This window comes from Tyto alba, unplaced genomic scaffold (genome assembly GCF_018691265.1).
Source record: "Tyto alba isolate M040663 unplaced genomic scaffold, T.alba_DEE_v4.0 Super-Scaffold_46, whole genome shotgun sequence".
Classification (NCBI taxonomy): Eukaryota; Metazoa; Chordata; class Aves; order Strigiformes; family Tytonidae; genus Tyto; species Tyto alba.
The window spans coordinates 15838035-15863903 of NW_024881322.1; the positions used below are offsets into that span (position 1 = coordinate 15838035).

A 25869-nucleotide genomic window follows, 5' to 3' on the forward strand; every position below is an offset into this window, starting at 1 on the left:
CTCTGTGGACCAAGCTTTTTCCACTCAGTGGAAGGTCCAGATTTTGAACACTGAAACATTGTTGGGATGCCTCAGAAGAGCTAGTTTCCCACTACTGCAACACCTAGCAAATATGGGACATAAAAAACCTGGGGACAAAACTTACGTACCTAGGAGGAATTAACAAATAGAACATCAACTGGAAGCTGATGGGATGTCATAGTTTTGAGCACCTAATTGCAAGGGCAATACATCTTGTGGACATGTGTCATATGCCTTTTTTTCTTCCACAAATCCTTCCACAGAACTGACTGGAAATCAGTACTTTTGGGACCTCTGTCCCTCTGTCCAGGTTAGTACTAACCCAGAAAGTCAAAAGTCCTTTATGATGGGACTGACAGTTCGACTTTTTAAGAGATAAGGTTTCTTTGACCATGTTGTTCTTCAGTCCACGTCAAACCAAACAGGTTAATAATCAGTTCACCTCTTTAGAAGTCCCAGTACACGTCTTACTTTAAGCAACACTGTTGAAAATAGTGTCCCCAATTGGAAAAGCTGTTTTAGACAGCATATAGCAATGCAAATGATACCAGGAAGGTGCTTGTAATGTGGGAGCCTAAGCATAATAAACCCTTTGGTCAACTAGAATTTTGGGTTTGAGTTTCATAAATATGTGAAAAACTCTTCTTTCAAGCCTGAATTCACCCTATGTAGCTTTAGGTACCTATCTATGGTACCCAAAGTACCTCCTCTTCCTTTGCTCTTCTGTAGGAGAGAGGCCCCTTCAGACACGCTGAATATGTCTTTTAACATGGCCACAGGAGAAAATCCCCAACTTCATGGGTGTTGCATGCAAAAACTACTTAGGATTTAAATTTGAAATCGATATTTATACTGGCATCTGCTGTCAAGTGCAAGCTCAAAGAATGGATTTCAATAGGGGGAAAAAATAAGAGCTGAAGATTTTTTTTTTTTTTTAATTAACTTTGTGTATGATTTACAGTATTTCACTTCTAGACATTTTTAAAGCCATTTGATTGAAAACCAACACAATGGGAAGTAAATGGGAATTTTTCCATGCAGTGAGTTTTTAGGTCAGCATCTTAACTCAGCATCTGGAGTGACACCAACTAATCATCCCTTGGCAATTCAACATTAGGCTAGCAACCCCCTGAAGCCTAAAATAAAAGTCAGGCCACTATTGTGGCAGGGAAAGGGAGCAAATTTGCACTTTCTAAGAGCTTAAGAAATGAAATACCATAGCACTTTACTCATCATCTAACAAGCTTTCCACAGAAGTCACATAGCTGTGTAGCTGGTAGGAACTATTATTAAACAAAGTTATTAAAGCAATGACGTTCAAGAAATAAGCAACCCCAATTCTTAAGCAATTCTTTCTGGCCTTGGTATTGTTGTCTGACGTGCCAGCCTAAGCAGAACATGACGTAATGCAGTTTTCTTCCAAGGTGCCAATTCTGCATTTAGTATCTGTGTTTTGGAGCTTCTGGGATTAAAGTGGTCTGCAGGCAGCCAGGTTGAAGAAGATCTCTAGCAGAACTGGCTAAGGGCTCCCCAACCTACTGCAGGATGTGAGCAGGGCAGTGAAAAACAACCTTCTGTTAAGGCTAACACTGATACTATAGGCTAGCCTGAGGAAAGATAAAGCAAGAATACAGTATGCTATTCAGTTATGTAGGTATTTGTGGCAGTGTTTTTTAGAGAACTGTGCAAATCCACTATATGATGCTCAGATGAAAATAGAGACCGAAACATGCTAAATCTCCTTAGGCTTCCAAACCGAGCTGGCGTACCGATGAAGGGTGTCTGTTCCTTGCCTTGCTTCCTGTTGGGATTCAGATCCATATCGTATTCCTTTCAGCGGGAGGGGGAAGGGGGAGGGAAAAATCTGCAGATTCGGAGCTGTTCTCACTGCCCATCTGCCACGCAGCCCGCGCAGGGCTGACCCTGGGGGCTGAGAACTGGGATGCTGAAAGAGCGGGGTGGGCGTACGGGCCACACAGCTTTCGGAGAGTGTCCAAGCGTCGACGCTGCCGATCACATTTGATACTGCAAAGTAAAATAGGCCACTGCCTCCTCACAGGGAGCAGAAGGGAGCTATTGTGCGGTCGTGGGTCCGTCTAAGTAGCCCAAGACATTAAAGTGGGCCTTTGTTTCAACTGTTTATCTTGGAAATCTCTGTGGTACGCTCTGACCTGTTCCAAGTATGCTTGGTATTCAACAACAGTCTTCTGAGTTAGCCCTACCCTAATAAAGCCAGCGAGAGCTCGCCTGGATTATATGAGCTAAAGCTGTTGTGCTTGTTCTATACCTAGCGTGTTTCTGTAAGACAAATCATCTCTAATTGGACATCATTATCTCTGAGGTTTCAGTGACCTTGAAAAGTTGGTGGTGTAGCAAAAAATCTGATTTGAGAGGAGCTTTTGGAATCACCCCTCTGAATTCTTTCACTGGTTTCCCATTTTTAAAATTTTCTTCTGAAATATAGAATGAATTCCACCAACCAAATCATCTAAAAAATAAACAGAACTGAAAAAAAAAGCAAGAGCTTTTTGTTAAGCCTCCCAATTCAAAGGAAAAGAAAAGACAATGCAGGGAATATGCTACAGAAACATCTCTGAAAAGAGAAAGTACTTTGGTATCACTGAAGAGCACGCAGTCCCTGCATCTACTGTCCCTGCCCTGTGGTGTGACTATCTTGATCTGCTGAAGGCAGGATGCAGCACTGTAGGCTTATTCATTAACCCTTCCTCCAGCATACAGGGATTTAATGCAGTTAAGGCCAAAGCATCCTTTGTGAAGACTGTGTTATGCTCCCTACCACCGTGAAGAGGGAAATGAGGGGCAGAGCTGAGGGCAGGCAGCTGAGCTCAATGCGGGGAACGCCAGCGAAGGGAGGGAGCGCAGCCTGCTCCGAGGTCAGGGACCTGGGGAAGGGCTGAGACCGGCAACTTCAGGACGGATATTGCTCCGTGTGTGGATTCTGAGATGGACCACCTATTCTTTTGCATTGCTGCAATACACGTATCAAATCATTTGGTACATAACACATGACCTCTTGAAGTAATGTATTGGAATAACACTGTTTATTCAGGGTGATGGAAAAACCCAGTGTGCTTTATTACCATCAGTAGCACAGGTAGGTGTGTTCACAGCCATTAATCCTGACACTTCTCACTATGAGACTCAGTCTTTTGCTAAGATCTTTGTCAGCTTGAACCATTTGAGATGAGTCCTCCTACCTGAAGCGTCATTTGCTGTCCAAAGCTGGATTAGTATGTATTTTAATAAATTTCCTTATAAGATGGTTCAGTTCCTACCAAAATAAAAACAACCCACAGTTTTCCCCATGTCTGAAGAGCCATCACTTCCACACAAACAGGCTGTCCCAGGCTGTGGACCTGCGTTTTACAGGTCTGTTTGGGACGTACCAGAGACGTGCACCCTGCAAACAAGTGCCAATCCAGGTTTCCAACCTATGCTTCCTAGAGGCGCACTCATGCGGGTCTAGCAAGGAGAAGCTTAAAGACTTCAGCTGTATCAAATACGCTGTGTTGCTCGGGGAGGCCCTGGGCTAAGCAGCCCTCCAGAGCAACCCAGCAAGCTCCAGCACGGGGCTCGAAGGGCTGAACAGGACACACACACACCCCCCACACCCCCCCCCCCCCAGACACCTCACATTTCTTGTCACCGAAATATATATCCCCAGTGCTTTATGTTGTGCTGCTTCAGATCTAGCAGCAGAGTGCACATTTTTAGCTATTCCAAGTTTATGGAATTTTGGAGTTAGGACAGCTGACCCATTGTAAACTCACACATTTATCGCCTCCTGAAACAGTGTCCCACAGTCTTTTTCCCTGTTTTCTGAAGTGATGAGCTATATCCAAGCAAGGGAATAAAATTCCCGTGCCTCTTTCAGGAAGTGAGAAAGCTTCTTGCTGTTCGTAGGAGAGAAATCAGACAGCTGGGATATTTTTCTTTTGGAATTATAGTTAATTAAATCCTGTGTAACCAAGCAACTAGCTTATGACAATCTGCAATGTCAGGATTCAAAAATCGTTAGGTATATTTTTTAATGGTTTTAGTTCTACTGCCATGATGGCAATGAATGCCACAATTTAAGGCCTGAAACATCAGAATAAACAAAACAGAATTAGCTGTAAATGTAAGGTCCTGGACCCTCCTTAGGTCCTACCCCATGAGTATAACATGAGTATTTGGACCGTGAGCAAGGGGTTCATAGGAGACATAAAAGCACTTCACAGACAGGGCTGCAAAACCCAGTACTTCGAGATAGAGAATGCGCTTTGGGTTGCAAAATATTTCTTCCCATCCAAAATCCTGAAATCCCTTTAGTTGCTACAGAGGAAAATCCACAGACCGCTGACAACTTGACAAAACAAACACGAAAACTTACATCAAGTATTTCCTTGTTGGCTTTTGGTGACGTAGCCTCTCTCAACTCTTTAATAGCGACAGGAATTTTAACCTTCTCCCCTTCTGGGATCCAAAGTCCCTACCAAAAAGAAGTACAAAGAGTTACTCTGTCGCATACCTAACAGGCTGATTCTCACAATTACACATACATTTTACATCTTTTGAGTAGACTTAAATCTTCTGAGCAATGGGAAGACATGGCAGACAACAAAAATATGCAAAAAAGGTGTCTTGTGAGTGTTAACAAAGTCGTGTTAATGGAGTGAGTGGTGTTTCTCTTTCAGTCACCTCTACCATGTTTTTTTCAAAAACCATGTTCATTACTGTGCCTGTATAAATCGCCCAAGAGATGCATAAAGAGCAACTTTTGCAGATGAGTATCTAATTAATTAGCGTATCACAGCAACCACATGTGCAAAACCTTGCCACTTCCAATGTATAAATCATGGAATGAAAAGGACTGGCATTGTCTCATGTGGCAGGTAGGTTTATGGCCAGCTGGCTCGATGCTCTATATCTAGAGTGTCAGGAGGCCATTTAGGTGGCAGGGGAACGGCGTGGCACTGCGAAGACATTCTGGTGAAGTACCCAGCAGTGTAGGTGCCCATTTTCAGATGTCAATGGGATTTGTGTTCCTGAAGTCCCTAGTCACAGCTGAAAGCCTACTTCAGAATATAGAGCTTTCATAAAGAGAAATATGTAATATGAATCTACAGTTTATATTTCAGTACTACTGGCAAAGCCTGAAATACATATCCTGAATAAAAGGAGGAGCACAGAAAAGTGGAACTTGGTGAAGAAGAAACACAGAGGATAAACAAACATGAAGAGAAAAAAATACCTTGTGGACCTACACAACTGAAGGTGTGTAAACACTTCCACACATCTGAGTCAGTTCTAATGAAAGAGTGACGGACGATGATAAAAACAAGACCCCGGACCACACAGGAAAATGACTTAACACTGAGTTGACCAAAGTGCATTTCTTTTTTTTCCCTAATATTCACAAGAGGGTATATTTGGCTGTGGTAGTTTTTAAGTTGAGATCTTTGCCCTCCAGGTTCAGCAGTATGGCTTTGACAATATCTTACGTAAAAGGTCCCACGTTACCCGATTTATAGCTCAACTAATGATGATTGACTCATCTCTCTACCGTTCAATATATACATGCTATAAAGTCAAGTTTTTAAAAAAAAACAGTCTACCAACATTGGCAGCTCCTAGTGCATGCTTTGTCTGGGTGGCTTCTGCATGAGGGAGCAAGATGAAAAGGGGAAGGAGAAATATAGTGAACTTACCTTATAAACAGTGCCAAAAGCTCCAGAGCCTAAAACTTTGACCTTTTTAAATTCTGTTTCCTTTAAAATTCTCAGATGAGCCTGGTTTGGTGCCTCCCCGCTGGGTGTCAGTGGTTCAACAAGCTGGTGCAGAGAGAAGAAGACATGAGAAGGATATATAGTCTAGGAGGACAGCAAGCAGCACGTTTTGGGGAAGCAAATAAATCCTTCCTTTAAAATAATGAACTTTTTATTCCATGTGAAGTTTACAGGAGGACAGCTCCACTCTGACCTGCAGCAATAAATATCTAAAGTTCCTCCAAATTTCAGAGGTAGAATCAATCGCAGAGTGGCAACTGCCATTTTGAAGGAGAATGAAAGAATACTATCATTCAAATGAAGGCTTCGACTTCAAAGCCTTAAAACACATGGCATGAAGAACAATGTAATTACCACAGATCCTAATAAAGATTATTTTTTTTTAAACCTGTGAATAAATTATAAAAATGTTTTAAATAATGGCCAAGAATCACCTGCAGCCTTTCAGGTCTGCTCTTGTTTAACTGGATGAAATTCCCATGGTACCAGTGGCTGCCCCAGACTGCAGTTTACAAGCAGCAATTGAAACTCTGAGAGAGATTCTTTTCTTGGTAAAAAAGGAGATATTGAATTGACTATCAGAGGTTTCCAAATTTGATCCAAGCCTTATTACAAACAGCAGTGGTGCCCTCCGAACAGAGATAATTAACATACAATTTGGTAATCTGATGCATGTCAGCTTTTTCCCTTAGTGCTTTTCCTTTTTCCTTTCCTTTGAATAAAACCACACTTAGCTAGACACAATCTGATTTTATAAGGCCAACAGCCTTTCTGTTGTGATGAAATTTCCTCGGTTTTGAGGAGTCCAGAGAATACAACATGAGCTGAGCACAAACTGAACTCTAGTATCACAGCGGTAGAATACAGTGGTATATAAAGTATTGTTAGGCAGTGCATTAAAAATCAGGACCACTTTTTTTTTTAAAGATTTTACAGCTGACTCTGCAAAGCCAGCGAGCACAGAAGGAAGTTGCAACTGGGCTTTTAGCAGAATGCTAAATAAGATTTGCTAATTATTTACTAGGGTTGGACTAGAATGAGAAGGGGGCTAATCATAAAAGAGCAGCTTTAATCCAGGGTAATGAATTTTGCTTTTTTATATGTGAGGTACCCAGAGGGTGATGCTGTAACACACACAAAACCATGCAGAAAACAAAAAGCAGTGTAGGAACCTTGTTGATGCCCAGCAGGGTGAACCATTCACTTTGATGGCTTTGTGGGCTTTTTGTGCTAAAAACAAACCAAAGACAAGACACAAACACTTCCTCAATTCCTTTCCCTCTTCTCCTTTCTCTCTCATTTTTTTCTGCAGGATCAGACATATGCCTGATGAAGGGGTTATAATTTCCAGAAATGCCCAAGTTGCCACAGCAGCCTCAACGCTTGTCTGGAGGGAGAAACGATCCGAGGCTGAGGGTCTACACGGCAAGGTGGCATGGATCAGCAAACACGTTGCACCTCACCCTGAAGGCTCAGTTTTTTTCTGAGTAGACAATCTCAATTATTTTCATTGGGATTTAGACATCTAAATCCCCTAAAGCTTTTGAAAATTATATCCAGAGGGATCAGACTTGGGATTAAGCGCGAAGGTGTCGGGTGCACGCCGCCTCTTCCCAGACTAGCGCGGCAGAGCCGGCGCGTGCCAACCCAAGGGCTTCTGGAGTGCCAGGGCAGGCGGGCGGTGCTGTAAGTCTGCGGTACGAGGGGGCCAGCACCCACTGCCCCAGGCAAAGCGGCCGTGCCCACCTCCCGCTCCTGCAGCAGCCGGCGCAGCGTCCGCTTCCTGACGATGTGGCGCCGCCGCAAGTAAAGGCCGATGCCCAAGCCGACCACCACCAGGCACAGGAGGCCCCCGACGACGCCAGCTGCGATAGATGGGATTTTGGAGCTGCAAGACAGGAGGGGATGCAGAAAGAGAGAAAAAAATGCTTAGGCGTCAGATTTTTGAAATGGAGGTTGCGTGAAACCTCAGGTTTCGACCAAACACACACCCTGGACATCCACTTAAGCCTGTTTGATACTTCAGATATCTTGGGCAACTGTATTTTGAAAATCCTCATCCAGTAACCTGCTCAAAGTCTTCACTCTTCTCTCAAAGTTGCAACTGGAGCTGATTCTCATAGCTTAAGCGAGGAGATCTCTCCTCCCTCTGACAAACCCACCAAACCCACATGAGCACCCAGCCTGCGATGCCTATGTATGACAGTCATGGGCAGCCCACGTGTGACCAGATACACGAAGCACGTGGATTGAAGGCGATAACAAGGAGGCATACGCAGTTGTGATACCAGCAATGAAGCTGACATCTCACCATTATTGGGGGTCATGCTGTAGGGGTCACAATGAACGTCAGATCACTGGCCCTTCTCCTCAAGTACAAATGTTTGAGGCCAGGTAATGTGTCAACCATCCACATTGTACGTACAGATTGCTGCCTCTTTATTAGAGCCTGGATCATTTCAAATCTAAGTTTAAAAAAAAAAAACAACCAAACATTTTCCATGGTTGTTTTTTGGTCTGTACTTGGAGATCCATCACAGGTCTAAGTTTCCCCAGGGATTACTATTAAATAGAGTCACTTCTGAAATACTTCTACACTGAATTTGTTTTGCTATAGCATGACTTTGTGGCCAGAAACTAAATCCCTCTCTCAGAGACAAAGAAGACTGTTCACTTGTCACACGACCTTGAGCAAGTCATGAGGCCAAACAGTGCAACGCAAGATCTAGTGTGAAGAATGAACGTCCATCTGTGCACAGAGCAGTTGGAGATGTACAGGTCACAGGGCTGAAAAAGACCCCCTGGGTCTCTGTGATGAATCCTCTGTACTGCAGGTAACCATATCAATCCTAAACATACCTCTCTCTGCCACTAGCCCCTAATCCTTTCTTTTTCCAGCTCATCCTTTTGTTCTCCGGTAACAGATCCCAGGTTTCATCTTGACAAACAAGCTAAGCAGAAGGTTTTGGAGTCTTATGCCAGCAAGAATATGTCACAGTTCTTTAAATAATTTTTATAGGTCGGAGCCTGCTCTAATCTGTCACTTCCCTGTACAGAGCTGAAGACTTAACTTTAGTCCCAGCCTTGCAGTGTCCAGTGTGGAAATATAAACACACATGCATTCTTTCCAGCTCTGTCGTTAACTGTAGCAGATGAAATACTCACCCATTTGGACAGCCTTCAAGACCTGGCCCTTTGCACCTGTAAAAACAAATGAACGTTACAAATATATTAGCTCTGGCATACATACTTCTATAATTCCAACTAAGAAGAGTGCTACTGATTGAAAAGTTTGTGGTTTAGAGCAGTCCAAGTATTAACGTAGGAATTTATAGTAGTCATACACTCTATTAAATATCATTCAATGCCCTTGGTCCAAAATCTTTAATCTAGAGGCATAGATATGCTGCACACTCAGTTTAAAGAATATTTTCAAACAACTTCCTATCATGTGGTAGAAAGAGAGGGAGGACATAGATACACGATATTCAAATGGTTTGGGATTCCCTGTCTCTGTGTGGACATCTGTGTCAATGCAGAAGCTCAGGGCTGACCAGCGAGGAGGACAGAAGCAACCTCTCGTCCACAAGGGCAGAAAGCCACATGGAAACGTGTCACTGCAGACCCTCCTGCATAATCCTTGTTTCCTGATAAGATTCCAGTTTCCAGAGTTTTTACTGCAATAGAAAACGTAGGTAGCAGACACATGCTCCCATCGGAAAACAGGATTTGACAGAACCCCCTTTAGCTATAGTCTGTTGGTATGTCTCCACGATATTTTTCTTTCAGAATCTAAGGTCTTATGTTGCTGGTAAACAGGTTCAACAGTTATCCAGAGAGCCAGAAACTCTACTAGAAAGTCATTCACCCTCCATTTGAGTTTAAAATGGCCTGAAATTCATTTTGGCAGCTGAATGCAAAAAAAAAAAAAGCACATGGATGAAAACAGAGTGACTGCATTCACTTGATGGTCTAACGGGCGTGAGAGGCACCAGGCATTCCCTAAGTGCTGCTGGGCTACAAGAAGTATGATCTTCATGGGAATTGTGGTCTTTGTGGTGTCTACCGAGGAAGGAGAGCATTACAGAGAGGGTTACATCACCTCTGAAAAACAGAGAACAGCAAAGAGAAAAGTCCAGTTTGTGGTATCCGATCCCTGCGCTCACTTAAAGAAAATGGATCATCCCAAAACAACAGATGAGGTCAAGTAGGGGGTAAGGAGTGAGCCGATACCAGGAAAACTGCTCTGAATTCCCTCTCACCAAGAGGAGGAACCAGAAAAATTTCAAAATGGCAGATGGAGTTGCCGATCTTATCTCATAACTTGATCTAGGTCTGGGGGAGGAAGAGGTAAAGCAACTATTCATTTTATTGTGTTTTTGTTTGTTTGTTTGTTTTCATTACTCTGATCTTCCCTCGTGTATTTGCCTTGCTTTTGGGCCAACACAGCGCTCCAAGACCCAGCATCTGGAAGGTCTTGTGAGTTCACTGGGCACCCATGCAAGAATGTGCATCCTGGTGTCCTGGAAATGCTGGAAGTGCTGTGCATACTGGTTCCCGGCTCTCGGGCACCCAGCTTTGTTAGCGCTCCCTGTCTGCCTACGGCTTGGTTTGTTTGCTCAGTTATATAACTGAGCACAGAGAGGCTGTACGTGCAGAGCAGAACCACCAGCCTGCTTACAGTCCCAGGAGAGGTATCTCACTTCGCACCGGGCTTCTCTCTTTGGGTGCTCAACAGAAAATTTCTACATGTTAATGCAACAAAGCACGTGCAGCTTCTCCTGATAAGGACGAGAAATTAAAAGACCTCACTTTATTTCAGAATGTCACTGGTCCCTCAAATGATCGCTTCCTAAAAATTGTGGTTTGCCATGCTACTTTATGATGGCAAGTCCTCCATGTATGTCCTAACATCAAAAAATGTTGGCTGAGGGGATAGTATCTACAGGCTGAGGAATGATCAACCAGTTATTTTCCTACATCAGAAAGTAGAAGCAGGAGAAGTGTAGATTTTCATCTGTCCCCTTTTCTTTTTTGTAAAATTATTTCCCACACAAATTCATCAATATCAAGTCTGGTGAGACAAAGTAAAAGGTGTTTGGGAAGAAAATGACAGATCAGCTTGTGCTTTTCAAATCCCACGTGATTTTCTGATTCATTTCACAAGTCAAAGAAGAAGAAAAGCCTATGACAAATATCCATCCAGGACTAAATATAACCATCTTTCTTAATGTGGAATTTTATGATGACACCCAACATAAGTAACCCAGGTTTTATGGAATCTAAACAATCGCTTTTTCCATTCCTGAATCGTTTTTCTTCTGCTTACAGAAACCAAAATGAGAAATGTGACCTTGTGTTATGAACTGCCTCAAGATCTTATGGATATGTCAGATGGAATCTAGCAGCGGTTGTAGTCTCTGAAATATTTCTCTACTTATTGGAAAATTAGTGCTATGTACAGTCCCTGAAAACTACTGCATCCTAAACTCTGCATTTCATCTGTCTACGTAAATATTACTTGTCCCAATGCAGACACAGCTATTTATTTCCCAAATCCATCAAGATTTTAACAACTTTCTCCTCGACCCATAGTTCCTAATTTGAAGTAATACAGCCAGGTTGCTATGATTTATGGCCTTTCAGAGGGGACTCACACTATAACAGCCTAAGTTACTTCACAGCCATAAAAGAAATGGAAAACCACTGGGCTTTTCAAAGCCTTACAAGAACTTTCCTCTGCTTTTTTTCTCAGCAACCTTCAGAGTATGACAAAGGCACCACATTTGTGCTGTGCCACTGAAACCTTCCCTCTCGGACCCCCCAGCCACTTTCTCCACCCCCCCCACCCCCCACCCCCCCCCCTTCTTAAAAATCCCCTGGAATTTAACATGAAGACTGACGAGGCACGTATTGTCGGTAGCGACTGTGAGGCAGGATGTGCCAGCCAGTGCTATTAACTACCGTGGTGGCTTCTCTCCTCCTTGTTCTTCTGCCCCAGTGGCTGAATTTAATTCCTGTACTCTGGGAGAGTGGAAAGGGAAAACCAAATCCCTCAACATCGAGCAGATTAATTAAGCTAGTGTGTGTCATTAGCTGCTGGAGGCATATATGGGGTAATTCCAGGGCTTTTGGGTTGTTGGTCTCTATCGGAGCATATTTTCACAGCTGTACTAGAGGCAGAGCAAAAGGAAGCTCATGAACAAAATCCCCAAGAGATTACAGGAGAAATGGGAGAGAATGAGTCTTTTGGGCTGGGCAGAAGAAAGCTTCCTCCATTCTGTTTTCTAATGAAGGCTGAAAAACCAACTCAGCAAAGAAAATGAGACTAGATGGGATTGCTCACGGTGATACAAAAGAAGCAATGCACTACCAGTAAGCACACCTAAAGTAAAAAACCAAAGTTTGTGACAAAGCTCAGCTGGGAAGAGAAGTCCTCTTTACTTGCAGCTTCTTCAAATATGGAAAATATTTGAGCCAGATCCTGGAAACCCTTACTTGCATGGAGTCAGCACACTTAATCATGCTGATAAGATTTTGTGGGCTCTAGCCGTGAAATTGGACAGGGACAGAAATAAAGTTGTTGTTTCTTGTCATGCAGAAATTGCCGAGACTGTGGTTTCTAAGGATGCGAAAACTTTGCAAGACAGATGTTTTCCACCCACTGCTGAGCAGGTCCCATTCCTGCAGCACAACGAGGGAAAGGCGTGAAGACAAGTAAGTGGCATTACAGATTGATTGCCCTCATGGGGACAATGCTGCGCCAGACTGCTCGTTCCCACATTATGCCTCTGATGCTGGCTCTCTACCCATCAATGCCATTGGCCTTAGGTGTCCCATCCATAAAGCAAAAATAGTAACACCACCTTCTTCTAGCTCTCTTGAGCCCTTCAGGGATACAGCCTATGTCTTCTTCCACATTTGGGCAGCAACTTGAGCAGGGCCATTGAGCACGTCCACAATATAACTGTGGCAAACTTAGATCAGTTCTTTCGCAAAAGAGATGAAATTGATGCTACTTTTTATGTTCTGCCTAAGTAACACAGGGCAAAATACACTGAGCCACATGTTGGGTACCCCTGACTTCTCTGATGAAGTCTGCTCTGGGGCCTTGCTTGTGAGCCAAGAGCCACTGTGTGGCTTGGTGTTGCATCCACGTCTGGTAGATTATGTTCTCCAGGTTTGCATTCCTTTGAGTCTAGTGCTTGATCTCACTACCGAGGCTGCACGGTGGAAAGCCTTGTTCAGATGTGGTTACCCATGACGCTGCTCCAGTAATCAGCCCCATTTCCATGTGGCCAGTTAGAAGAAGGATGATGGATCACCGTGGCCAGTTCCTATCAGAAGGGACTACTGAGGTCATTAATAAAGAGCAAAGTTATTAAGATCCCTTTTCAACTGAGATCACTTGTTCTCAGGCGTGTGATGGGAAGCCCTGGCAAGCCTTGCCTGCGACTGTAACGAAACACAGGGGGCAATGGCTGTAAATCATGGCAAACCCACATGGCTGTTACAGCTACATCTGAAAACCAGAGCACTGAACTCACTAACAGCACTAGGAAGGGCGGTACTTGCTGGGTTTAACCCTTCATCTCCTTTTCTCCACGAAGATAGAGGCCTGGGCACTCTGCTCTTTAATGATCTGGCAGTTAAATTAGCTAATATACAATGGGATGATGGTGGGTCTGAATATGCTATAACTTATATCTTGCAACACATATTACAGGCATAATGCAGAGGGATTCTGTATCAGACAGACCTGTAGGGTACAGGGAAGGGGCCTGTGAAGGAAAAGAAACCATACATGGGCTGTTTTTTCACTCTGGAACCGTCTCAGTCCAACAACCAAGTCTCAAACCCTAAAACTTTTACTCCACATCCCCTGTTCTTTACAGGTTGGAAATCAGGAAAGAAGACTGTTGTTAGTTATTGTCATGTAGGTTAAATACAGTTCAGTTCATAGCATGTTACAGGTGGCAGTTTAAGTGTGCCCCCAAATGAGGACAAAAATGGTTCAGACAGATTTGGCTTACTTGCCTCCCTCAGGAGGGAAGCAAGGCTTTAAACTCAGACCAAGTGCTAGCATATGGAAAGAAGGAAAAAAAAGAAAATCATTGTGGTACCCCACTGCGATTTCCCTCCTAAAAAATGAAAAGTGCAGAGAAAACATGGGCTCCAGCAGCCCAGCATCCACCAGATGTCACTGATGGTCCTCCCAAAATCAGAGGACCCAGCACCAAGCCAGGTGGGAAAAAAATAAGTGCATCACTAGTGGGTGAGTTCTGTAAAATTCCAGGAAGTTTCCTGTTTAAAAGAACAAACAAACCTGTTTCAACCCCCCTAAAACATTTTTGTTTTTTTTTTTTCCTTCTGTGTAAAGAAGAAGTGACACTGAACTCTTCCTATTTACAAAGTCTGCTGCACTCTGCTTATATCACCTGTGTACTCCTGACCTCTCTTTCTCCCTTCTATTCTTTCTTCTCATTGATTTGAAATAGGACCATCAGGAAGAGCAACAGCTCGAGATGAGTTGTTCCCCTATTCCCTTTTCCCCCTCCATGTCCATTCAGCCCAAGGTTTTACTCACCCCCGGGTACAGTTTGGATGGCAGAGCTGGCAAACAGCATTCCCATCTGCGTATTTCCAGACGAGGGTGTCGTTCTCGCCCAGAACCCCCGCTGGGCAGGATTTCACACAGTGGGGGCCATCTATAAAATGGGCACATTTCATGCAATTGTCGGGGCCCTGTAAAGAGAAACAGCTTGTTTATAATGCCCTTACATCATCCTATTCAGGAGGAAATTCAGAAGATAAATCTAAACGCCTTCCACTGCTGGAAGTTTTCAGCATCATCTGGTTTTATTACCATGCTACCTGATATTCCTGCAAGTATTTGCTTTTGTAGGATGGATGGCACAAAAGGTAGTACCTGATGTCTAAAGCTAATATTTTCTTGAGTTTCAGTGTAGCTGCTTTTTTCCCCCTGCCTTCTGCCTGGTTGGAAAGCTTGCATTTTTCATTTAAAATGATGAATAATTTAATGAGCCCTTGATAAGGGGTAAGTTGAAAAGCAGAGGGCCTGGCTGCTGTCTGATGGGATCTACCATCCCACGATTTAAAAGGATGGACCTGGACCTGCTAGCACCTCCCTGAAGTACTGGCCTCAAATGATGATTTTCCTGGTTTCTCATCACAGGTTCTTTCCTCTGTTAGGGAGAAGCAGGGGATAATGAAGCAACCCAAGGAGTCCATGCGTTTTTTTTTTTTACGTTGAAAAGCACTTAGTTTGTGTTTAAAGACCTTTAGCCATTTTTGGCAGAACTGGTTTTATTCAGACTATAGCAGCACCAGGAATGACCTAAATATTTTAAAGCAGGGGAACCAGTAATTCTGGGTCAAATTCTACTATGGAGAAAAACCAGACCATATCCACAGTGCTGGTTTCAGTGGGACGACAGTGTGCATGTATAGGAAGATGATTTTAATTACTGTAATGTCTAAGGGGCACTATAATAGACTGATTACTGGATACCAGGCAAATATGGATCAAGGAGGTGGTCACCGCCTGAAGGATCTTATAATGTTAATAATATCCCTGAGGCCATGGTGGTCTAAGCTAGAAGGGAGGATGGAAATGCTTCACATTACTGAACAATGACTCTTCAGACTGATGATGGGCAACAGTCGAACACTCAGTGGTTGCAGGGGATGGTGAGAGGAGTTTAAAGAGTTGGGTTAAGTAGCACAGATGGGGATAGGTGATGGAAGTAGGGGATTCGATTTCAATTGACAAAAAAAACACCTGATGATTGGAGTTTTACAATTAAGATTTGGGTTTGATCTGATTAAAAGGAAATAAATTTTGCACCGTTGCCGAACTGGGCATTTTATAACACAACAAAGTATTCTCAAAATTAAAGAACAAAATTGAGGAAGATTGGATGACTAGCAAGGCTACACTGTATTGACTTATGTAAAAGGAGCTTGGAATTTGGAATATTTAAAGAAGTTTGAAAATCCAATTGTTTTGTTTTATTTGCCTTTCATAATTTACACCTGCAATTACTTTAACATAGGTATTTACTGTAACCTAGTTAGAGGGGAGGGGAACATAGTTTTAAGTAAAAACTGCTTCCTGCATATTTTTCAGTAAACGTTTGGTTTTGATAATAATTTTATCATGGTTTTTCAAAAAGGCAAAAACCTACTGTTTTAATACGCTCTTTTAAACAATTTTTTCCTTCTGAATAAGGAAAACTAATTTGTTCATGCCAGCTTGGCAGTTCAGTAGTTACATATTCCTGAAATGTTTGACAAATTACCATATTGTGACATACATAAGTAAGCTTTTCTTTTTTTTTTCCTGTAAAAATACACAAAAAAGAAAGGGCCTACAATGCCTGTGACTGTGGATTATGCGTATGATGGGTGACACAAAAGAAAAATAACACTCTGAGGTTCCCTCTCCAGTTTCTGTTCCCCTGCCCCAAGATCTTGACTTCTAATCCTTTCCACTCCATCTTGGAGAAGGCTAAATGACCCCTCAGGATTATCTCAACATAGAAATACGTATTAATACACAATCAGATGTGCAGGTTTGCTAAGCTGAATCTGCTCTTACAGGTCCAGTGCAAGTTGCGTTGTACGCGGTGGAGTTTTGCACCAGGCACTCAGGGTGGCAGGGGAGGCACTTGAAGTCTTTTTCAAACTCTCTCGGCTCCCTGGAAAACAATAAAAACCCAAGAGAAATAATTTAAAACTAGGCTGATTAGCGAGTGATAAATTGTGGTTATCTCTCCCTTTCCTGAGTTTTCCAGTGTGAATAGACTGGGATGATGGTACTGAGACAGAAGGAGGTACAGGGGGACCCTCCTGGCTACACCAGTAGCACTTGCTCAGTGCAACCAGGAGGAGGTAAGAGTAAGGGAAATTTGGTTGATGGTGAAACACATGGCACTCCAGATTGCACTCTGCGAATTAGTTTACTTTCCCTTTTAAGCTAACGACACAGAATATTTGCAACTATTTCCAAAGGCTTTTAAATGGTAGTGATGCAAAGAGACCAGCAAAAACAATTCAAGTGGTTCGAAGGCTCCAAAAAATAATTAGGAAAGTTAAGCGGCAATGCACTGATAATTAAATTCATGCCCTTCCTACAACACACAATGAATCATTAAAATATGAAAGTTGGGAACAGATGGTTTCAATAGCAATAAAGCTGTTCCACTTCAAGTAATGGTGTTATTAATTAAACTAAATCTACACATCATCTGACACAAAAAATGCCCAGATCTGCCTTCCAGGTCATAATAGTAGCTGGAGGTAATTCACTTACAAAAAAAGACAGCTGCTGAACGGCAAGCTGCTAGGGAAATACAAACATCGGGGCATCAACATCCTGTCAAGTACTTGTTTAATACTTGCTTAATTTCTAAAAGTCAAACTTTGAAAGATTAATTAAAAAATCCCTGTAATTTTCAGTGCTATATGCACCTTTCCTGCCTACATCACCTGTTGAACTGCCTGAAAAACCCAGCTGCAGTCCTGACACATGAGCAGTGATGTTTTCCTCAGCTTGAGCGAGGCTGAAGCAGTAATTCTGCCTGAAATTGCTGCTGCCAGTGCTTTTCGGATGAAAGTTCATTCTCTCTTGATGCAACTTCAGGAATTGCAAGGGCGAGCGGCTTGTTAGAGCAAATACAGGAGCCCCTTTGCGGTAAGGAAGCTTGCCAAGCAGTGAAGCCCTGACTCCGGGGGCAACTGAGCTCCTGGTGACTACAAATGGCTCCAGCTCTTGCCCAACATGCTTGTCATGACAGGCATAGCTTGGATTTTCACCGGGGCTTTAAGGTCCTTACTTCTGATGGGAAGGAAGTGTAAGGCTTAGCCTCCTTAGGCCTCCAGATAAGTCTCCTCGTGAGCTTAAGGGGCATGTTTTCTCAGCAGTCATCATGGCAAGAGCAAACTCCTAAGCTATGTTGAATAGGGAAGGAGAAGTACCTCAGCTAGGTACAGTGCTCACACAACATCTCTGCAAGGCCGGTGAAATCCCATGCAACCAGAGACCCTATTTTTTTTTTTTGCTTCCTTTCTAGCTACAACACGTTTTAAAAACCAAAACCCCCAAGTCATTGCCAAAACCCGAAGCACCCCTCAGACACCTTACCCTTGCAGGATGTTGCACTGTTTCACACACTCTTTCTGGCGATCGAAAAACCTGCAGGAGAAGCAGTGGAAGGGTCCTGGGCCCCAACAACCCACATCCGAGCACAGGGGGTCACAAACGTGCCTGGCAGCGGCTGGGGGAGAGACAAGAAAAGCCATGAACATATCAGGGCAGGAGAGAGAGAAAACTCAGCACTGCCAGGGACTCCATCCTGACCAGCCATTTTCTCCAATCTGTTCCAAAGCAGACATGCTTGGCCCTGGCAGTGTGGAAGAGGAATAATCATGCTTCTCTTAATTCCCAAAGCCTGAAATTAAGAGTCACTTTTGGTTTTTTGAAATAAGAACAAGCTCCTCTGTGACAGCTTAACAGCCATGTAATAAAGCTAAACCAGTACCAGGCTGAGAGATGGGGTTGTTCAGATGAATTGGGATGATTGGGAGACCATATTGGGGCCTTTTAATACTTAAAGGGGGCTTATAATGACTATTTACCAAGGCCTGTAGTGACAGGACAAGAAGCAATGGTTTTAAGCTGAAAAAGGGCAGATTTAGATTAGGTATAAGGCAGAAATTGTTCCCTGTGCGGGGGGTGAGGCGCTGGCCCAGGGTGCCCAGAGCAGCTGTGGCTGCCCCCTCCCTGGAAGGGTTCAAGGCCAGGTTGGACGGGGCTGGGAGCACCCTGGGCTGGGGGAAGGGGCCCTGCCCGGGGCAGGGGGTGCCACTGGGGGGGCTTTAAGGTCCCTTCCAACCCAAACCATTCTGTAGTTCTATGATCAATTCCAAAAATACAACAAATTTATATTCTTCAAAGAGAAATAATTAGATTTTGGCCCAGGGACCACTGCAGTCAACAGCAGCATGGTTGAACAATGGCTTCAACCTTGCCAAAAAAGCCCAATATTTGGAGTGAGCTTCTGTGTCCTTCAACCATAGTGGTGAAGCAGCTCCTTCTCATCTGCTGGACACCATGAAGTCCACATCCTCAGTGGGAAAAAATCCCACGTATCACTCACCACCTTCATTAAAGCAGTATAGTGATGAATTTTGCAGCCAGGGGAACAGAGAGAAAAAAGCCTTGCTCAAATTACTCTTGCATTTCAGCATGAGTTTCTGCAGGGAGCAGGAAGGCCGTGCTGACTTACCACATTCATTTTTATTTCTGTTCTGTATAATCTTTGTTTTCTGGCTCTGAGTTGCAAACAGGCTGCGCCAGTCCATGGTGTCAGCGTAGCAGAGGTTCTTGTTCCTCATAATAGCAACATCACCATCACTTATTTCCTTGAGGGAGCGCAGCCCTAAGGACTGTATTTTCAAGTTAACAACAGCAAGGGAATACTGGCCACTAAAACGGAGATGGATAAAAAGAAAGCACATAGAAGAAAAAGAATTAATAAGCAGGGTTTTACTCAGCACGTTTTTGTTTTGGTTTTCAAAGATGTGTGCTCTCTGTCCTGCTTGTGCTTCCAGGCTGGTGAGGGAGAGCATGGTCCTGAGAGCAGGCTCAGGGCAGCCCTCCACACACAGCAGAGAGCTGAGGGTCTCAGCCCCCCCATGGCACATTATCTACTGCTACAGAGATGGTGCTGTACTCCTCACAGGGTTTTCCCCATTTTCCATCCGTTTTGGGACACCCGCGTCTCACACTGCTTGTTACCTTGGTGTGCTCAGACAAGCACAGCTCTAAACAGAGTTTCTTGGCCACTCTGGTACATGATTTACTTACTGTTGCTTGGTTCTCCCTCGTATAATCTCCAGATTTTCAAAAGCATAGAGATCAGTAGCATTATCGGGCCAGGCCTGAATCAACAAAAATCCTGAAATGAAGAAAAGAAGATTAAATAATAATAACAATAACAATAATATGGCAGTCACTACTGGCAGCAGAACCTCCTCCTCAAGCTCCTCCTGTGCCAGGAGAAGACGCTTGTGCTTTCCCTATGCTTATCTGAGAATCTCAAAGTGGAACATGACATTTTAGGGAGCAGGGAGATATTTTTAAACCCTGTTTTATAAACAGTTTACTTCCTAGCCTGCCACGAGGGCTTAGGAGAGTAAGAGGCGAGAGTGTTGGTGAGCTGCACATCCTGCCACACTGAGCCACCAGTGACAATGGCTCTTGCCAGTGGATACCCTGGCTGAGATGCTGTGGGAGAAAGGCACTGCCCTGTACCATTTGTGAGCTGCCCTCCGGGAACAACAAAACTGGAAAGAAAGCAGAAACAGACAGCTGCTCAGTGGGGATTTGCTAAGGTAAGCACATTTCCCTGCTCAGCTGAGGCCCTCGGGAGGAAGGGGAGAATTTGGGAAATTGCAGGCTGCTGTATGAAGCTCTGGGTCTAGTCACCACTACCCTGAAGGGAACCAGACAGGTAAAAAAGAGAAGGAAAAGGGGAGCTGAAGTCTCATCTGCAGGCCCAGCTCTTATGTTACACTCATTTTATAATGGGCTGAACAAAATTACTTTTAATTGATACTTGGTGCAAGATGGTGGCCGAGTGCTCCGCTGGCTGCTTTGTGCTTGTGGAGACACATTCACCCCAAGGAAGAGCTCTTCAGGCTGGAGATGGTGTCTCCATGAGGGTGATGCAAGCCACTGAGCACACTTCCCTAAGGAGCTGCTGAAAGGTTTTCCACAAATAGAAACACACTTGGATTTTTTTAGCTGGAGTGGCACGCCTCTGCATCACCACATACTTCTTGGGTGGCTGAGGAGCTTCTCTGCTTTTACTTTTTTTTTTCTCTCCTTTTCCTTTTTTTTTTTTTTTTTTTCTCTAGGGCTGACAATTCAGCAGAAGGGATGGTCTGGGCAAACCACATGCCTTGGATGGCAGACCAGTGTGGGTTATGTGGGCGTAACACTGGCGAGGCGCTGCTGACCACCCTTGTGAAGAGTGACCCCTGGTAGCTCAGAGACAGAAACCCTTCACTTGCATTTCTCTTCACACCCTTAAAAAATTTCCCTCCTCTCCCTTTGTGTTTTTGGTAGTACCAGTCAGAGAACATCTCAGCTTAAAACTCATTGCTAACCTGATATTTCTTTGACTGTTTTGAAGACATCCAACTTCCTGGGGTCCAAGGGCAGGGTCTTTGTGAAGGCATCACTGAAACAAACAGAATGAAGAATTGGGAAAAGAATGGCTCAGCCTGAATTTCTCCCTAGCCATTCTCTTCCAGTGCTGAGCAGCAGGCAACTCACCCTAGAAACGCAACTGGGAGAATGCTGACGTCCCCGTTGATCTTGGTACAGTTTTTGAAGGAGTCGATGTTTGTGGCGTTTATGGAGAGGATCCCTTTAAGCTCACCTATTCCGATGCCGTTGCACACTGTGGAAAGAGAGACACAAAAGTCAGGGTGGAGAAGAGTGAAGCCCAATCCCATGGAAAGGGATAAACGTGGAGGTGCCGTTAGTCCAGAAAGCACTCCCATATGGTCAAACCTACCACCCTAAGATGAGTTTCATAGATCTTTTGCCTACTTTTGCTTTTGAGAAAGTGCCACAGGTTAACTGCTTCCTACGTGCCTGGCTGTGCAGCTCTGGTCTGAGCATCTCTGCACATGACCTTCTCTCTCTTTGTCCCATTTTAATTTTATTTCCCTTGCCGAGATACTGGGAAGGACAAACAAGGGAGAAGGCTGATGTGCAAGGTGCACATGCACACAATGCACAGTTTATCTGCTGTACTTGTGGTGTATCCCAGTTGGAGAGCATGCTCCACAGCCGTGTTTCCTGATCAAACCACATGTCAGATCTCCAAACTACCTCTGGATATTTACTTTTTCTAATAAGTTACCTATCATCAAAAAGCCTTACTGGTTTATTCCATGCTTTTTATACCTTTGCTGCATAGCCCATCACACTTTTTACACTTCCGAACACCATTTTCTTCCACTTCATAAGTATCGGTATTGCACGAGCGAACACAGGAGCCGTGGTCTGTCACCACATAATTGTCTGGAAAAAACAAGGATACAAAGGTCACTGAAATACAAGAGGGATGGGTTGTGGTCTGCACAGGCACTTCAGTTCTAGGAAGAAAAAGTGTTTCTGAACTTTTGGCATACTTAGCAAAGTACTGGCATTAATCATTATTTCTCACAAACGTCCTTTGAAGGCAGACGGGCATACAGCACTATCAGCAGCTTACAGAGAGGGGAATGGTCGCAGAAGGATTAAATAACATTGCCAAGGTCAGGCTGTGCCATAATTGGGATCAATACATGGCACTTCTGATCCCTCACCTTCATTCACTCTTCCAGGCTAAGGGCCAGGCAGGGCAACAGTCAGCCTCAGAAAGGGATACCGGTTGTGTATGCTAAACCCTCTCTTACATTTAAGTCTTGATGGGTTAAGAAAACATGGACGTGGAACAGCATGAAAGAAAAAGCAACTATCTGTAGAGGAAGGAATGATCAGAGACCTTGAGAGGGAATATATAAATCAATGATTTTCTACCAGTCCCAGTTAAGAACCAGTTAAGAGTTGATACTGCTTTGGTAATCCATAGGATTGGTCCCATATGGCCATTCTGATTCTCATAAGCTGTTTTTCTCCCCATCAAGAGAAAATTTAACCATCAAGTCAAAATGTAATGGTTAAAAATCAGGGAAGGTGATGGAATCAGACAGTTTGAAGAGGCTGTTTTCTTTATCAGCTATTCTCTCATTTTTGCCACCTTTTCTGGTTCCCACAGAAGTTGAAGAGAACAAGAAATTGCTCTTTCACTCGGCCATAACACAGAGGGATGACACAAGTCCCTTCCCACCTCTCTCCAACCTCCCACCTCCTCTGCGGCTCCAACCTGAAATGAACTTACGTGGACATTCCCTCACACAAGTGGCTCCAAAGCTGTATTTTCCGTCAGGGTTGACATCCATCTGATAAGTGGTGGGGTTATACAGGACCAATGGGGGACACGTATCCTTGCATGTAGCGTCATCCCGAAACTTGCGGCATGCCTGTCATTAAACAACAGCACCCATTAAGCTACCTTCTTAAAAAGCAACATTGTTTTTACATTAGCTCTTTAAAAACACTGTGATGGGCTCCTCTGTTTCCTGCTCAGCTCTAACACAAACCCCAAAAGCTACAGGGATGGTCCCTCATGCTTTGAAGGTGGAAAGTTGCTTCAGGTTGGGAGATTGAGTCTAATATATATAAAAAAAAAAAAAAAAAAAAAAAGAAAAAAGAAGAGAACATGAGGTTTTCTTGTTCTGAACAAGAAACCTTGGCACTCTTGTGGAGAGCTGCTGGGATTCACGTGGGAACAGGAGTGAATCTGCATGCCTTAGACTGGAAGAATTTTCCCTACAAGCAGTAACCAGATCAAGACAAACGTTACTTTTCTTGGCTGCTTTTTTAATAACCTAAATCAAATCAAGTCCTTTCCTGCCAATTACTGGCTTTTCTGGCTAAATATTAAACTGAAACCATTATATTTAGCTGCAGGTAATGAACAATTTAGCAAGCATTTATGAAAGACAAGCTGGTTCTTCCAATCTAATTCTGCATTAAATTAATAATCACTCTCTTTTCCCCTTTTTTTTTCCCTGCCTTTCCATATGAGAGAGAATAACCATCTTCTCTGTGAGCCTGTAAGGGCATACAGATGACAGGAATACAAATAACAACTGCAAAACCCAGACCTGACAATTTCTGTGGCAATAATTCAGGTGTCACTTAATTCAGAAAGAAGCAGTGCAAACACGGAGAAGAGTTAAAACCACAGTGTGCACCAATCCCCTGAAACTTTTGTAGAAAAGCAATGGGATGTTTTTTTTCCTTAAAAAGCTCCATTTGGTCTTTCTACTGCCCCAGGGTCCTCCAAATGCAGTGCTTTTGTGGCAAGTGAAAACTTGAAAGGAAAACCTTGATTCCATGTCTGAAGTTCAATGAAATGCAAAAAAAAAAAAAAAAAAAAAGTGCAGATCCATCATATCTTATTACCCTTACAAGTTCTTGCTTTAGTAAACCAAGATAATTCCTGACAAGCAAAGGCAAAGCTGTGCTGTCATGGAAAAGCACCACCCCGCAGTGACAGCTGAGGACCTGGGGACCTGCCTACGTGGGGAAGTTGCCCAACAGCGACCACTTAGTTGCTCCGCCACAACTCTGAGCTCACCGGGCTCTTGAAGGCACTACAACTGTCTTGGTCTGTGCTAGGAAAATCCACCCGTAGAGTCTGCAAAGCCCAGCCAAGGGTGCTGTGACGCTCATCCCCTCTTCCCTCCCACCGACCACCCGTGCAGGGAAGCCCTGGAGCACCCTCCAGGTCAGCGTCTCTCAGAGGCCTTCTCGGATGGAAGAGCGGCTTAGAGGCCGTGCAGCTGGGATCCTGCCTCGCCCTGCCAAGGATAGAAGCAGTGATGGGGGGGGTTGGCATCGTTACCAGGCAGTCGCTCTCCCGAGGCCCCGTGCACCCCGCGGCACACTGGTTGTGGCAGCAGTCGCTGGGCACCTTGCCCCTGCACCGGCCAGAGCACTGCTGGGCACAGATGACCTTCGTTACTGGAAGACACGAGAGAAAATAAGGAAAAAAACCATCAGGAATGGATCACGTTGAAGCTGTACTTGCTGCAATGAGATCAAGAAATACGGAGAAAAATTCTGGTGCAGGATCTGTGCTAGATTTTCCCCATGGGATGCGTATTCTGTCCTCATGTAAGGCCAAAGCTCGGGAGGGGCAAGAGCTGGTGTGGGTGGTGGCAAGAAGGGGTTGTGTTTAGCCCATAATTATCTTGGCTCTTGCGAGGTCCTAAGCACTCTGGTCCCAGCCACCAAACCATGCCCTTGAGATTTTGCATCTTACAGGATCTGGCTCCATTTTGTGGAGAAAATCTGCTGGTATTGGTGCTAGCTATGGGAAAAACAACGTGACAAGAGAACTGCCAGGACTCTGTACTAAACCAGGAAACTGTACAATGTTGGTATGGTGTTAGGATCCCTTCAATGTACTAAAAATATTTCTGAAATTTGCAGAGGGGAGACCCACTCAGCAAACTGATTTCATACGCATATTGTATTATTTTTCTTTAGGCTTCAACTCCTTGGCCGAATTTTATCCTCATTACTCAACTCCCACAGGGTTTGCACCAGTGCAGCAACCCGGAGGAAGAACTGGCCCTGAATCAGCTTTTTTCAGGGAAGAAGAAACTGCCTGAAAAATTTTGTTGAGAGTCGGGAAATCATCTCCATTTGAACATCAAAGCAGAGAAAACGATAATCAGAAAAATTAAAAAAGCCCCAGAAATTAATGGCTAACATGTGTTTGTATCAGAGACCTAAAACGGGATTATTTGTTCTCCACAAAAAAATTATGGATCCATAGACGCTGGCAATAGATGTCAGAGAAACCTGATGGTTAATCCGTTGCATTACAGCACCCTGAGCATTTCGGCTGTGCACTACAGTAACAGTTATCAACTTTGCAGTTGGCACAAATGAGTTACAATATCATCAGGAATTCCTGTAAGTCTGAAACAGATGGTTGTTAATTAACAGAAAACTATTGGAAAGCGTAGCCTGCTACAGGGTATATAACGGTGATTTTTTAAAAATCATATTTCCTATATTTATCCATTACATACTTTCATATCCAAACTGTATTATTTCATTTTTCTTGTAGGCCTGTAAGCAAGGAAACAGATTATTTCCACAATATGCATTAGCTTCTCTGATAGCAACTTTTCGTTCAGATAGGAACGGGGAAATAAAAGACACGTTGTTCTACAAGAACAGCATTTTGATATAATTTTTTTTCATAAGCATCAGCAGGGGAGTAAAACAGCTCGTCACTTTGATAGCTCTTGACTAGAGCTTCCTGCTGGAAACATGTATCACAGCAAACGTTTATATTTCATACAGAATATCCCACGTTCGTTGAAGGAGAAAGAT

General features: G+C 43.8%; 1 protein-coding gene across 3 annotated transcripts in view; it reads right to left on the reverse strand.

Annotated features, from left to right (window-relative positions):
* EGFR (epidermal growth factor receptor) overlaps nucleotides 1–25869 on the reverse strand; it is a 159640-nt gene that overhangs the window by 12297 nt on the left and 121474 nt on the right. For all 3 annotated transcript variants that reach the window (XM_042806549.1, XM_042806548.1, XM_032987020.2), the window contains exons 6-19: nucleotides 24365–24483; nucleotides 22793–22934; nucleotides 21814–21930; nucleotides 21175–21301; nucleotides 21006–21079; nucleotides 19702–19792; nucleotides 19121–19320; nucleotides 17977–18109; nucleotides 16432–16531; nucleotides 14398–14555; nucleotides 8976–9011; nucleotides 7557–7698; nucleotides 5733–5855; nucleotides 4415–4513 (exon numbers count right to left, since the gene is read on the reverse strand). In XM_042806549.1, the coding sequence (XP_042662483.1) occupies nucleotides 4415–4513; nucleotides 5733–5855; nucleotides 7557–7698; nucleotides 8976–9011; nucleotides 14398–14555; nucleotides 16432–16531; nucleotides 17977–18109; nucleotides 19121–19320; nucleotides 19702–19792; nucleotides 21006–21079; nucleotides 21175–21301; nucleotides 21814–21930; nucleotides 22793–22934; nucleotides 24365–24483 (1661 nt within the window). The remainder of the gene's footprint in view (nucleotides 1–4414; nucleotides 4514–5732; nucleotides 5856–7556; nucleotides 7699–8975; nucleotides 9012–14397; nucleotides 14556–16431; nucleotides 16532–17976; nucleotides 18110–19120; nucleotides 19321–19701; nucleotides 19793–21005; nucleotides 21080–21174; nucleotides 21302–21813; nucleotides 21931–22792; nucleotides 22935–24364; nucleotides 24484–25869) is intronic.